Source organism: Mus caroli, unplaced genomic scaffold (assembly GCF_978045245.1).
Source record: "Mus caroli unplaced genomic scaffold, Mus_caroli_1 scaffold_17, whole genome shotgun sequence".
Taxonomy (NCBI): domain Eukaryota; kingdom Metazoa; phylum Chordata; class Mammalia; order Rodentia; family Muridae; genus Mus; species Mus caroli.
In genome coordinates, this window is record NW_028227272.1 from 71,035,001 (window position 1) to 71,051,439 (window position 16,439).

The window sequence follows — 16,439 nt, forward strand, 5'->3', positions numbered from 1 at the left end:
AATAAATGCTTGTTTTGGCAATACTTACATAAAGCAGTATATGTGTCAATACATGTTCTTTTTTAAGCTAAGCTCATAAAAGTTAGAAACATTGATAATTTCTTCTCCTGACTGTTTTCTTAAATGAATATACATCCCAGAATTTAAGGAGCTACACAGATAGTTTAGTTGTTCTGAACATATTCTGAGAAAATGTATTTCTTCAGGAAGGAGAGGTTTGCTTTTATAATAATTATATTTTTATATTTTTATTTGTGTGTGTGTGTGTGTATGTGTGTGTATTTATGTGTATAGGTGTTTTGCCTGAAAGTGTGCCTGTGCACCATCTGGGTGTAGTGCCTGCAAAGGGCAGAGGGGCCATCATGATTAATGTATACAGGTACCTCTGGGAAAAATACCCAAAATGCATGTGCATCTGCAGCCCCCTTCCCTGCACCCTCTCTGCCAGCTCACAAGTTAATCGACACGTATACATTCCCTGTATATGTTCACATATTCTTTCTATAGTTCCTCCTTTGTTTTGTCCACTCACATGAATTTATGTCCTCACCTTCTCCATGTAAATGCCTATACACTTTCTGATGTGCTCACATCTCCCAATATGTTCACTCACTTCCTCTCAACATATACACATGATCTCTACATGATGCATACATGCTCCATGTTCACTTTTTATCTAACATACATATACACACATTTCATGCTCTCAGATTCAAGGTGATAAGTTCATTCTATAACATTTATATACAAACTCTGTAATAAATGCACACACAGACACACAAGATCTAGAACGGTAGTCCTCAGTCCCGTTAGGGTCAAATGACCCTTTCACATGGGTCACCTAAGGCCATCAGAAAACACACATATGTATACTACAATTCATAACAGTAGCAGAATTACTACAATTCAGAACAGTAGTTATGAAGTAAACACGGAACCATCTTTTTGGTTGGAGTTACTACAATGTGAAGAACTATATTAAAGGGTCACAGCGTTAGGCAGGTTGAGAACCACTGGTCTAGAGGGGAAATTAAACCTTTGGTTCAATGTTCTCTGAGTTTCTAGAATAAGGAAAGACAAGACACTGGAGGTTTTTTCTTTAGCTACTGTAGTGGAAGGTACAACTTCACTAAGGAGGTGTATTTTCAGGGGACATAGGCATACCTAGATGGTCTGAAAATTGTTTTTAACATTTGACAATGATTAAACAGCAAATATAAGAATGAAAAGATTTTTTTTTCTTAACCATGCAAGCTTTGCTTGGCACACACATGGAATTAGTTACAGGAGAAGTGCACGTTGCTCGATCAATTGCATAAGACACCCTAACTAGTTCTTAACAGTTGAGCATACAAAAGGGTAAAATAGTATCCTGCTAAGTTAGAGTAGAGAGGTGTATATTGTCTCGGGGATTCCAATATTTAATATAGAAATTCAGAGGCTGTAGCTGACCTTTGCCGTTTTTCTTGGGACTTTCATTGCATTCTTAATAGGAAGCAGTTTGGTATTCCTAGTGAAATATGCAAAGATATTCAGAATTTTGCCCTAAAGTAGATTATGCTAGAAATTCAGGCAAAGAGGCTTAACATAATAGTGTACTAATAAGTCAGCTCTCACAGAATGCAAAAGTTTTAACTTTTGCCCTGTCACCTTCAGCAGGATCTATGCTTCCAATCATAGCAATATATCCGTGGTTTAAAAATCTTAATTAGCTTGATAATCAGCTCAGCCTCCAGGCAAGAGAAAATACTGAGAATTAGATTCATGCCGCAGATGCTGAGAATCACCAAAAGGAAGGCAGAGGCTCGGATACGTCCTCTGTACTATGTACCATGGTCCAGCAGCACTTGTAGATCTATCTATCAGGCAGCCCCAATACTGTAGTGATTAGGAAACTCCCAGAGTACACACAGAATCAGGGAAACTCTGATAAGAAGCATTATGGGGGCGGAGGGAAGGAATTATCTAAGTGAATGTAGATATCGCTTGTCTGAGATGGCCCAAGAGAATACAGAAATCAGACTTAGGTTTGTAGTAACTCTGTCCAGTAAGGGACAGAAAGACTGAAGTTTGTCCTTTGCTACTTCCTTTGTGGATGTAAGGAATTTTATTTGGACAATTTTTAAATCCTAGGAAAGAGGCTGCTGCTTAGCTCTTAGAGTCATCCCAGGCTAGCATCAATGGAAGTCTGCTTTGTGAACAAGAAAAGAAAAAAGAAAAAAAAATGAAAGAAAGAAAAGGAAGCCTAAGCAATAAACAGTCAAAATAATTACACTTCTTGGCAGAGGACTGGTGATTATAGTCAGCAATGTGAAATGCATAAATGTACTTCTTATCTCACTATGCATGTTTCCACTCCAAAAATATAATGCCGTGTGTAACCTAAGAGAGGCTCCTTCTGAAGGCCCCCTTATTTTCGCCAGTGAATAATTTTACAGAGTAAAATATCAAGGAGCGCTTTAAGATCTCATTCACTTTGTATGTTGCTCCCGATATACAAATTATATCATTTCTAAAAGTAAAGCTTTTTCATGCAACAGACTTGGTTCCCTAGCAGAGTGAACTTTTCTTGAAAGCGCGGAATATAATTGAGTTTTCCTTCATGTCTTTAAAGCTTTTTAAAATTCATGAATTTCCTTATCATTTTAGCAGCAAAGCAAAAGTATTTCTAAATCCTTTTTGAATTTGGTGTTTAACATTATCATATTTAAAATGTTACAAAAATAGATGGAGTGGAAGGAAGCATTTGATTTATGATGCATTTTCATGTTGCAAATAGGTCACTTATTCTCATTCTATTTGTCTTGTTACCTGTGACAGAGCTGTCTAGATTGTCCATACTGGATCCAGGTGTCTGGTCTAGTGCTCTGAGGGGCCTGGGAATTTCTAATGGTTCCTCTTCGTCATCAGCATCCTCATCTGGAACATCTGTCTCCAAATCAGAAATCAAGGCTCCGGACACGTAACCTAATGGCGGAACTGGGGGTTGTGGAGGTGGAGTATTGCTTTGAATGTGCCTGGAATTCAAACAAAAAGACATGAAAGACGAAAGGCAATTTGTTAACATTAAATGAAATTGCAATTCCTTTTAAATGGCATGTTATGGTATTTCATACTGTCTCCCTTGCATATTCACCCTCAGTATTGTCTTCTACTTCAGCAGAGACTTTGATGTGGACATATGCCTTACCAAGGGGAACTGCATAAACTACGAAAGTTATTGCTTTGATTGTTTACTAGGCAATATACCGGGAGAAAAATACAAAGAATTTTTGTGTCAACAAATTCTTAAAAAAAGAATAGGAATATTTGTTACAAACCAAGGATTTTTTTTTTTTTTTTTTTTTTTTTTGCCTGGGACAATAGCTATTTAGTTTCCAGGTTAGTGTTGAATCTATGCAGCTTGGTTGAAGGAAGTTTCTCAGGTGAAAATGTGATTGGCTCAGCCCTGCCTCTGGCACACCTCCTGGCCTATGAGGATGATTTTGGCATGACTCCCATCACATTATACTGAGCAGATGTTTCATGATCCCAGTGTAGATTAGGCACAAATACTTTGTGCTCTTGGTACTTTCAATCCATCTCACCACCAAAGTCTTAAGGGATTGAATTTGGAACACAGTGCAAGTTCAATAGCCTTGTAGGCAAAGGTGTCTAATCCCAATCTTACAGAATTAAGAGAACATGCACGGTCATTCTTTTATTAGAAAATACTTAAGAAAATCCTTGGTGTACATTTTATGACTTACACAGTGTAGAGTTCGATCGTTGGATCTATTGGATTTGCTGTGAGACTATTAATGAATTATTTCTAACCTGTAAATTGCTCAGTGGACATGATTCACAGTTATTTGTTATTATAAGCAAAATGTTTCCTACAGAAGTAGTCAAAGGACATCTCCCTAAGAGTCACTGCTAATAAGAACAAGGCATTTTTTTTTTTTTACTATTGGCTTTTGAAAAAAATTGCAGGACTATTTCTGTTCTGATTTGTAATCTTTCGAGAAAATGTTTCATATTTTTAAAAGAGAAATTACTCAAGACCCCTCTGTGAATTGCATTTGTGAATTTATATACAACTCTAAAATGAACAGGATTCTAGATTTCTCAGGAATGAACTCTCAAGAATTGAACATCACTTCAATGGGAGCAGATCTAATCTCTAAGGTTATGGAGCAGGTATTTGAGGAAACTCCTTGGCATTCATCACCACCCATTAACTTAGAATGAGGAAGGAAAGTGAGTGTTGCTAAATTCTCTTAGACTGAATACTGAGGGCTGTCAAGCTCACTTTGCTGTACATGTGGTTTCATATTTGGTTTATAAATTGGAGAGAGAGAGAGAAAGAGAGAGAGACACACACACACAAAGAGAGAGAGAGAGAGAGAGAGAGAGAGAGAGAGAGAGAGAGAGAGAGAGAGAGAGAAGAAGGAGAAGGAGAAGGCAAAAGAGAGAGAGCGCTATGTGATGAAGAAGAGGATATTAAGCAATATTATATATGTGGTTCATTTCTCTGTGATTTGATAGATTAGGAAATGGGATGGGAATATTACAGATGAATACGGTAATCCTACATAGCTTGTGGCATGTGTTGATTGGAAAAAATTACATAGGGATGAAAATGTACTTCTTAGATTAAGCAGCACCAGAAGTTAGTCTGAAATATGAGGGGAAGGTATGCAGGATTTATAACTATCTTCTAGTAATAGGAAGCACTTCGTACATTTTATCTGTTAGCATGAATAGCAACCCTGGATGTGAAGCTGGGACCTTTTATCTGTAGAGTTCTGGGAATGGGATGTGAAACTTTAAGCAAGGGACACTTCCAAACCACAAGAGCAAGCAAGGGACTTTCTAGGTAATGGATGAATGGCTACTCATATATGCGAAGCAAGCTGTGGCATTCTGAATACTGATGGATCAGGTAGAAGCATACTCAAGGAGAGAGACGTGGTCTAGCCTACGGGAAGGTAGAAGATGTGGAAAAGCCCATTCACCCAGTCAGCAGATATCTATGAGGCAATTACTAAATGGGGGACTTTAAGTGTAAAACAGACATCAGTGACCAGCTCAAGTGAAAATCTAACCCCTTCTAAACATTAGAAGTTAGAATTAGACAGTTTCCCAAGAATCAAACAATGTGCAAACACATTTACATCTCAAAAAAAATCATGAAGCATAATAGAGAACTTGAACCTAACTCAAAAAAAAAAAGAAAAAAAAAAAGAAAAAGAAAAAGAAAAGAAAAAAGGTAGATATTTTCCTTTGTAACCCGGAGGTAGTATGTTCTTTCTGGTACAGTGTCTATAGAATTGGAAGCCCTGGTCCACACAATATTTAACAGAACAAATCTTCAAAGGGCTTTTAGTCACAAAGTCATAGCTTCAACTCTCAATGATCTGACTATTAAGGTCAGTCATAAATCGTTTCAACCTTAATAGCTCTAAGAGCATGACTCTAGCTCTGTTCCCATGTATGTCAATGGGTTGGTTATCATCCCTGCATCTTGCTAATGCAGGGAAAGCAAGCTACCTGGGACTCCAATAGGAAAAAATGGAGGAGATCTCTTTTTTTGAAATTCTTCAGAAGTTTGCCCCACATCTCTTTCCTTAGCTTATTTCAATCCATAGTGTTTTATGAGAATAATCTAAAACTTAGTGTATAGATAATCCAGTGAATTCTTTAAACTCTTGTAGCGTGTTCCTAAACTGCACTGTGATTTTGGGGGCTTCTTGATCATATCCCTAATTATAATTTATGGTATTTTTAGGGAGTTCCTTTTAAATTTGTAGAGAAGCCAATTATTAGCATTGGTATTATATTCCACATGGGAGAACTAAATGTATAAATGACAAATTTCCTCAGGTCATCCTTCCATCTGGTAATACACATCCATTCTTTTTGTGGAATTCCTCACTGGATTCTCAGCCTAAGGAATCAGAAGTTTCTTAGAGGTAGGGTCTCAGTTTCCTACCTAGGTAAGTTAAGTTTGTCCAGGTGATTCTCATATAAATGAGCATGTGTGTTTAAAGTATAAGAGGCAAGACTGCAAGACTTTGTGAGTCTTTAGACAATTGTTTGAAACTTAGTGATATTTTGTACAAATCAGCTTTATGTAGAACAACAATATTGTTTAGAAGTAAGCAAGTATGACTAGTGAGAATATATCTGATGACTGTGAAAACTAATAAAGGTCCTCTGTTCCACCACAAAGGACATGTTTGTGCCAGCCTGGAGTGCTGTTCCTAATCTGGTTATCTTCTCAGCTATATGCTTAGGTGTATTTTAAAAATAAGTAGCTTATAAACACTGAAGATGATGGCTATTTCCCAATTAGACATATTTCAGTCAGTAGAGCTACCCAAAAGTGCAAAGTCTTTCATCCAACTTCAGGTATGATGTAAATCAGCGGAAGATACTTTCTAGTAGGTCATAGATACTGAAATGTTAATCAGTCTTTCAGAAAAACCAAATTCCCTAAAAATTGTGAGGCTTGGTCCTATTTCTATACTGACACATTTTCACAGAACATCCGACAGACTTCCATGTGTGATTTATGAATTTGTATTTTTATTTTACAAAAACCTTAATGTGTTCTGGATTTCTGTTGAAACATTTATGATTTTTATTTTTATATTTTCTAATCCACTTAATTCAGCCCAAAGTCTTTTAATAACTGACACTGACCATAATAATTCTCAGAGGCATGCATTTACATATTTACAAGGACATACAGAATTAATCACAGGCACTTTGAAGAATTTAAAAGGAGTTCTTTATTGCAGCATTTAATATGAGTTCAAGGATAAGCTAATGAACGCTGGTCTGTGAATGAGAAAAGAATCTGGTGTCACCAAAACACTCAGCCTGAGTCCCTGCTCCATTCACTTCTCTAGCAAGCTGAGCGATGATGGCCAGTTTACGTATGTTTTTGTCACCAGTTTCTTAATATGGATGGTTAACACATATTCAAAATCAATTTTCATTCCACTCACATAGATTTATGAGCATCTCTACTTAATATGCATGCAAGAACATCTCCATATGTAGAAAGTACAGGGCCTTTGGTTTATGGAGGATATTTACCATGTTTGTTTTGCTATATCAAACTGATAGGCCCTTGTCAACTCATCCAAGTGAGCTTGCAGCATGGGTTGCATCTCTTCACGTGGGGATGGAGTAAGAGTGGCAGTGGACTGCTGTCCAAAAGAGATAGCTGGTGAAGAGGCCACGCCGCGAACAGGAGGTGTTGGGACCCGATCTTCGTCTTCTTCCAGCTCATCTTCCATACCCTGATGCAAGTATGTTTGCACCGGTAATGGTGGGCACCAGCTGTCACTGTCATAGCTGAAATTAAATAAGAAAAAAAAATGTTCACTGACATATACACATAAAGGCACACTCATCCTAGCAACAAAGAACAAACAAGTGTTCATAAAACGATTACTCTGTTTTCCTTATCACATTATTGATGCTGGCATAATAAGTCATCTGACTGTTATCTTAGTTATTATGCCTAACTATATAAATTATTATCTCAAAATATCTCAACTTATTTTTAAATAACCTTATTAGCTAATTGTTACTACGTAATTACAAGAGGCAATAATTTCCCACCAAGCTTATTCACGTGGAAACAAAAATTGTTTTTCAAGTCAGTGCTTGGAGATTTATCCATTCCCATCTCTTGCACATCTGTGTGCCCAAACAGAATATGCCAATAATACTGATTGATCACCTAACACTTCTAGACCTATGTCCATCTACTAATCCATATAATATACCTGTCATCAATGTGTTGTCATATAACCATCAACAAACTTAATTTCTTTAAGTTTGTCAGAAGAAACACACATCATACTGACCTCAACATATTAACAGAAGCTCCAATTATCTTGTAAAAGAAGAATAATTATGGGGGATAGTGAGATGGCTCAGCAGGTAAGAGGACTGACTGCTCTTCTGAAGACCCTGAATTCAAATCCCAGCAACCACATGGTGGCTCACAACGACCTGTAATGAGATCTGATGCCTTCTTCTGGTGTGTTTGAAGTCAGCTACAGTGTATTTATGTATAATAATAAATAAATCTTAAAGAGAGAAAAAAAACAAAAAACAAAAAAACCAGGCATCTGTGGTGCACACCTTTAATCCCAGCAATTGGGAGGCAGAGGCAGATGGATTTCTGAGTTCAAGGCCATCCTGGTCTACAGAGAGAGTTTCAAGACAGCCAGGGCTGCACAGAGAAACCATGTCTTGAAAGGGATCCATCCCATAATCAGCCTCCAAATGCTGACTCCATTGCATACACTAGCAAGATTTTGCTGAAAGGACCCTGATATAGCTGTCTCTTATGAGGCTATGCTGGGGCCTATCAAAGACAGAAGTGGATGCTCACAGACAGCTATTGGATGGATCACAGGGCCCCCAATGAAGAAGCTAGAGAAAGTACCCAAGGAGCTAAAGGGATCTGCAACCCTATAGGTGGAACAACAATATGAACTAACCAGTACCACCCGGAGCTCGTGTCTCTAGCTGCATATGTATCAGAAGATGGTCTAGTTGGCCATCATTGGAAAGAGAGGCCCATTGGTCTGGCAAACTTTATATGCCTCAGTACAGGGGAATGCCAGGGCCAAGAAGTGGGAGTGAGTGGGTAGGTGGGGGGGGGGGCAGGGTATGGGGGACTTTTGGGATAGCATTGGAAATGTAAATGAAGAAAATACCTAATTAAAAAAATAAAACAATAAAAATTATATAAAATAAATAAAAAAATAAAAAAATAAAAAAAATAAAAAAATAAAAATTATGAATTTCACTAAAATTATTTGACACAAACCCCAACAAAACCCCAACACTTTATATCCTTTTCAGTTTATGATATCTACTTGGAAGATTTATATAGAGTCACTAACCATTTTTAAAAAGGGATTCTGGATCAAGTATATAGAATTCTGAAACAGTAAATTTTAAATCAATAGCAGTTTTAATCTCCATAGTCCTAATATTTCCAACAAACAATAAATCCTAAGATACTTTTAAAAAAAGGAAAAGTCTTTTCAAAAGTTGTGGTCCCCAAAAGGCTAAACCAGTAATAGTTTAAATGGGATATGGGCTCATGGAGCCAAGCTTAGCGCAGCGGGGAGCTATGGCTTCTGGAAGACAGGAAGTCATTGTCTTCAGTGATATAGCATTGTCTTCAGTGATATAGCCATTGTAGAGTTATTTGTGTACCAGTGAACAGAGTCACCCCACACTCGCACAAACAACTCTGGTTAAACCCTATGGGTCAAAAAGCAAAAATCAAATGAAAAAGACATGAATAAGAATGGTCTCATAGGCTCATAGATTAGAAAGCTTGGTCACCAGGGAGTGGTATGACCTTTTAAGAGGTGTGGCCTTGTTGGAAAAAGTGTGCCACTGGAGATGGGCCTTGGGGTTTCAAATAAAACTCAAGCCATACCCATTGTCTTCGCTCTTCCCACTGCCTGTTGATCTGGATGTAGAATCCTCAGCCACTTTTCCAGTACCATGTCTGCCTGTATCCACCATGCTCCCTGCCAGGCTGATAATGTACTAAATCTCTGAACTGTAAGCAAGCCCCAATTAAATGCATTCACTCAAAAGAGTTACTGGGGTCATAGAACCTCTTCTCAGCAACAGAATATCCACTGAAACTCTTGATAAGAGGAAACAAGCAAATTGAGAGGGATGTGAGGATGTAGAGAGATGACTCTGCATAGCAGAATCAGATGATGCAATGAACCAGCAACAGAGACTATCTTATACATGGATGCCCGCAGATTTCAAACAGTTTGTGGACCGGCAATGCTCTGTTGACCAGGAGCAATGGGAATTTATTAAGTTACATATGTGCAAGCCCAGGGGTAGGTACTGGAGAACTCAGCTTCCCAAAGAGAGAGAAAGAGGAAAGTATTGGCCATACGTGAGGAGAGAAAGGAAAATATCAGTTACATAGGGGCTCATCAGTCCTAGGGAGCGTGGAATAAGGTCATCTCTACCAGTTCTGTCTCCAGGGGTCTCTAATATTGGTATCCACAAACCAAATGTTCTCCACTGAGTTAGTTTTATCGTCGGCTCCTTTGTTTTTGCACTCATGGCTGCTTGTTTTGTCTTGCTGAAGCGACTTGAATGCCCTTCTGTTTCAATTACTTTACAGATGAAAGCCCTGCTTCAGAAGCCATGGACAGTTGGGAAGGGATGGCTGTCCTTGAAGATCTTATATACTATTGTGAACAGCAGACACATTTCAGTGGATGGCAAATAACAAGTTATCTCTATAAGAAAATTACATAGGCTAAATCAGTACTCCTATTTATTAGCTGCATAATGTGTGTCATTTTAATTCGGTTTACAGAGATCACAGTTTTTCATTTGAAGAAAGGATTCTATTGCTCTAAAGACTGTAACCAGCTAGCCTTGTTGCCTTTAATGCTTTTAGGGTATCAAATCCAATCAATCAGACTGTTTACAAATTTATCTATGAAGACATCAGAATAATACAAGAGAGCCATTTACTTCTCTTTATTCTATTATGTTCCTTTAACATAGCAAAGTTTGGACTTATTTCTAGACAAAGCACATAGTTTGTCAGCAAGACTCTCACAAGAAACCAAATGAATTTATTTCCCCTTTCCTTTACATTTTTGCATCCTGCTCCATGTGGTCATAGAAGCAGACTCATTTCAAATAAGCCTCATCTTTCTAGGTTCTTCATTTTTTATAATTCTGCACATTAAATTAGTTCTGAATCACATATCTTTTATAAAACTTACTGAGAAAGCTAACTAGTGTTGGGATATTATGTTCCAGTACTGGTACTGGCAAATCTTATTGAACATTAATTTGAAATGGATTTTAGGTTCCACCATTAATACTTTTAGTCCTTGAGCTTAATATTGAGCTTTTCATATATTAGAGTATTTTTTCCTCAAGCAGACTTAGCTTGCGAATTGTTGGCTGAAAATACATTTGAATACAAAGAGCTTTATTAAAGAGAAAGCTTAAGTTTCTTTGCATTGTTTATTTATTTGAGTACTGCATTATTCAGTAAAAATGCATGTTTAGAATCTAATAAAATAATAACCTAATAGCATTATAGAATGAACTTACTCTTAGCCTTTACCATAGTTAAAGTCAGTTTTACTCTGAAATTGTATCAATACACACTTTTGTGGAAGAAATTAATAGTTAAATTTTCAATATTTCCATGGCTAAAGCTATTATACTTTTACATGTAGATTGTTTGTGTGTGTGTGTATATACACACACGTGTGTGTGTGTGTGTCTGTGTGTGTATAACTTATAGGAATAAGCCATAAATACTATAGTTATTCCTACTTGATGATAAACAATTATTTAAACAATTTAGTTGCCATATAAATTAAGAATGAAACATGAGTATCACAAGGATAAAGAAGCTTTTGTTATATACATTATTTGCAATGATAAAGTGAAAAGCATTCAAGTAAATTATCTTGATTCATTTTCTGTTATTCAAGTAATATCGGGCAAAAGACAGACTCTTTAAAATGTTTGATGTTCTAAAAAATAGTATTACTAGTTAAATAAATTGCATAGTATGCTATGTTGCTAAAACAAATTTCATTAGCCTCTCCTTAAAGTAGGTTGTATGTTGTCATCAATAGCGCCCTAATATCTCTGCATAGATAATTGCAAGCACAGTAAATATACTGTATACCCCTCTAGAACATGGAAGGCTGAAAGATGTGCATGTATGCAACATGCTCTGTGGGAATAGAGAAAAAAGAAGAAAAAAGAAAAAGAAAAACAAATCTGAAAGACCTGGAGAATAACAAGACTGAATAAAGCAAGCCAAGTCAGGAGGCAGTTCATATTGTGACACAGAGAACCGATCACCACTTCACTGGTGCTCATATCTGAATCTACCCCAGAGAGATAGATAGATAGGCTTACTGCAGTTACCATGGAAAAAGGAGAGAGTAGCTGATAACTGCACATTTTATATATACAGCTCAGTTTAACGGTTTCCTTCACATATTAGAGATGTGCATCTTACATAAGCAATACAATATTGGTGTGTTTCATAGAAACACACAAAGTCTACAAAAATACTCCCAATGAAAAGAATCAAAGCTGTTTTGCTCAACCTTCCCTAGGCAAGTCCTTGTTCCCTGACATTCTGTTAGCCAAGTATGAGGCATCTTATTATCTGTCTTTCCTGATGAATAATGATCAAGATGACAGCCAATCAATGTTGCATGCGAACTAACTTATTAAAGGCCAGACACAAATACCAAATTACTAATAAAAAATACAATAAAGTTCAATCCCAGCAAAAGCTCGCCAACCTCTCATGGCAAGAACAAAGCCAAGCACCTACTTAATTACTATTGAATTCTTTCACGCAGCCTATGACTATCCTAAATGTATTACAGTCACAACTAGGCTCTAATACATTTAATACACTGCCTTTTTCAAACCGAAGAAGCATATGAAGAAGGAGAAACATTTGCACCATGGCTATATGATTGAATTAACATTCAGATATCATTTCACTTGAACAATGATTGAAAAACATCTTGGTATTTTGGACTGTGAAGAGAGAAACTGGCTCATGGAAGGTTTAGAGTGAAAAGTCATGTCTACACTCTTAAGAAGCAATACTGAAAATCACAAGTAGAAACTCAAAACAATATATTCGATATTTTTTGTTATTCCCAGCTAGACTTTGCTCGACTTCATGCCCACTCCCATTACCTTGTTTTCTACCTTTTTTCATTTTTCTCTCAGTCATTTTGCTGCAACATTCGAGACATTATTCACATGAACCGAGGTTCTTACGTAGTCTATCATCAGTAGTAAAAGAGCTGACTCTTTCTATGGCATACAAGGATTCACAACTAACCCCAACACTCCTTCTTAGTTGATCTACCTTTGTTGGGGCTCAAAATGGATTCTGACAGCCAATCAGTTTTGGGTAGTATCATTCATGAAAAAAATGAATCAAGATTCACCTGCTATAAGCCTCTTACTGTTTTACTGTTTTAACTATTATTATTTTATATACATTGTTCATTTTTGGTTTGTTATGCAAAACAATGCTTTTGTCTCTTTTTCTTGAGATAGATAGATGGATGGATAGATAAGATAGATAGATTAAAGAGATGAAAATGGAAAGAGAGAGGGAGAGGAAGAGAGGAGAGCATCTTTATGTGTAGTTGGAGGCAGGAAATGTCTTAGAACCGTAATTGTTTCATTTGAATCAATGTATTAGATTTCTGTTATAAATGCAATTTTTTCTGTTTGCTACTTCTTATTGCTTTTATTCCTACAACTGGGCCGGGCACTTAGGAGGCATTTTCATTTTAATGGTTGACAAAATTCTTTTTTTTTTTAATTAGGTATTTTCCTCAATTACATTTCCAATGCTATCCAAAAAGTCCCCAATACACTCCCCCCCCCCCAGTCTCCCACCCACCCACCCCCACCCCTTGGCCCTGGCATTCCCCTGTACTGGGGCATATAAAGTTGGCAAGTCCAATGGGCCTCTCTTTCCAGTTCCACCTCACACCAGTCAGAATGGCTAAGATCAAAAATTCAGGTGACAGCAGATGCTGGCGAGGATGTGGAGAAAGAGGAACACTCCTTCATTGTTGGTGGGATTGCAAGCTGGTACAACCACTCTGGAAATCAGTTTGGTGGTTCCTCAGAAAATTGGACATAATACTACCAGAGGATCCAGCAATACCTCTCCTGGGCATATATCCTGAAGATGTTCCAACCGGTAAGAAGGACACATGCTCCACTATGTTCATAGCAGCCTTATTTATAATAGCCAGAAGCTGGAAAGAACCCAGATGCCCCTCAGCAGAGGAATGGATACAGAAAATGTGGTACATTTACACAATGGAGTACTACTCAGCTATTAAAAGGAATGAATTTATGAAATTCCTAGGCAAATGGATGGATCTGGAGGGCATCATTCTGAGTGAGGTAACATATTCACAAAGGAACTCACACAACATGTACTCACTGATAAGTGGATATTAGCCCAAAAACTTAGGATATAAGATACAATTTGTTAAACGCATGAAACTCAAGAAGAACGAAGACCAAAGTGTGGACACTGTGCCCCTTCTTGGAATTGGGAACAAAACACCCATGGAAAGAGTTACAGAGATAAAGTTTGGAGCTGTGAAGAAAGGATGTACCATCTAAAGACTGCCATATCCAGGGATCCTTCCCATAATCAGCTTCCAAACGCTGACACCATTGCATACACTAGCAAGATTTTGCTGAAAGGACCCAGATATAGCTGTCTCTTGTGAGACAATGCCAGGGCCTAGCAAACACAGAAGTGGATGCTCACAGTTAGCTATTCAATGGATCACAGGGCCCCCAATGGAGGAGCTAGAGAAAGTACCCAAGGAGCTAAAGGGAACTGCAACCCCATAGGTGGATCATTATGAACTAACCAGTACCCCAGAGCTCTTGTCTCTAGCTGCATTTGTATCAAAAGATGGTTGACAAAATTCTTGGTTATGGTCTGTTTCAAATAACAATGCAAAATTAAGAAAAAACATAAAACAAAAAAAGGAATTCAAAACCAAAAAGGCAAAACCAGGGCTCTTATATATTCCAGGCCAGCATTATACTATGTAAAGAGTTATGGAGCTGAGAAAGATCTTGGAATTCTGTTCTTACTGTCTGTAGCTCCTCAGGGTTGAGGTGAAAAATACTTCTTTCCCCCACACATCAAATTCTCAGCACTTAAGGCAAATAAAAACTCAGAAGGAAATAAGAACTAAAATATATAGCATAATCTTTTTTAATACACTTTTTCATGTATATAGTCAGAACACTATTTTTAGCTATTTGTAATAGTAAATGACTATTTCAAAAATGAAAAATAATATCATGCATTTGAGTATATATTAATAATGTAATCACTATATACGTTAGATAGCATTACAGATCAATATTCTAAGACTAGTTTGTGTGAAAACATAAAACTATACCAGTATTAACTCATCATACAATGAATTATTTTCGATTTTTCTACTGTTTAACAAGATCACATGGTAAGTTTTGCATTCATGCAGATTAAATTAATTTTATTTCAATGTGTAATCATTATATGGATTTCAAGAATATTTGTTGGGAAAGACAAAAGAGAAATAATTCTAAATAATCTAAAATTTTCTAGATGTTATTTTTATAAAGCATTAACACCCTTTTCTTTTTCCCTGCTAGTCCCAAATTCCATTGCCCAATTTTTATGACTATAACCTTAAGATGCAAACTGTGAATTAATAATCCCGTAAGAATCCTTTTGATGAAACATATAGCTCTTGTTTTTCATGACATATTTACATCATTAATGTGAATTAATATCATATTCACAATTTTCTTTTCTTTTCTTTCTTTTTTTCTTTCTTTCTTTCTTTCTTTCTTTCTTTCTTTCTTTCTTTCTTTCTTTCTTTCTTTCTTTCTCTCTTTCTTTCTTTCTTTCTTTTTTTTTTGACAGGATTTTTCTGTGTATCCCTGGCTGTCCTGTTGCTCACTCTGTAGACCAGGTTGGCCTCGAACTAAAAAATCTGCCCACCACTGCCTACCAAGTGCTAGGATCAAAGGCATATGCCACCACTGCCTGGCTCAAAATTTAATTTTTAAGTCAATAGAATAAAGGGTGGTCTCTTAATTGCTAATTTCAAATGAGAACACTTATCCAAAAGTCACTTTTAAAAACTTATATATAAGGATTATTCCCCAGGGAAACAAATGAAGTCTACTGGAAGGATAGAAAGATGGAGAAAAGATATGTGTGTATTGGTATATTAATAGGCTACATATGAAGTCTATCTATAGATATATATATCTATACAATGTATTTTATATATAATATCAAAATATTATATATTTTATGCATATTTATAGAACACATGTTGCAATATGTATCCATACACAGAAGAAAAAGTAGATGAATGAATATAATTTTATAAAATAGAAAGTTAGTGTTAGAAAAGACATTATGAAGTGTTCAAAGACAGCACTGATAAACAATGAAAAAATATGAAAATTGTATGTGAAAATAAATATTATATAATTTGAACCAATATAAACCATAATGTCAGTGTGTAATTCAATTATGTTTAATGGGTATATAATTCTGTGTAAAACAAAATTTGTGAAGAGAAAAAAATCTCAATATAGTCTCCATTCTTGGGGTGTATACAATTCTAGTCAAAATAAATACTGATTTGCAAATGGAAAGCATGACACAGCTCTTAGAAATATTAATTTAGATAAAATGTTTTATTTGACTTTTTTTTGGCAATATAAAGCATTATCCACTTCTTTGTGTTTAAAATCAATCACCACTCAAGCTAACAGAAAACTAACTCTTGTGAGTTATTTGGTAAAGAATAGAGAAA

General features: G+C 36.4%; 1 protein-coding gene across 12 annotated transcripts in view; it reads right to left on the reverse strand.

Annotated features, from left to right (window-relative positions):
* Robo2 (roundabout guidance receptor 2) overlaps positions 1-16,439 on the reverse strand; it is a 1,540,028-nt gene that overhangs the window by 22,760 nt on the left and 1,500,829 nt on the right. For all 12 annotated transcript variants that reach the window (XM_085832480.1, XM_085832479.1, XM_029470224.2 and 9 more), the window contains 2 exons: positions 7,087-7,347; positions 2,812-3,017 (listed from right to left, as the gene is read on the reverse strand). In XM_085832480.1, coding sequence (XP_085688606.1) covers positions 2,812-3,017; positions 7,087-7,347 — 467 coding nt within the window. The remainder of the gene's footprint in view (positions 1-2,811; positions 3,018-7,086; positions 7,348-16,439) is intronic.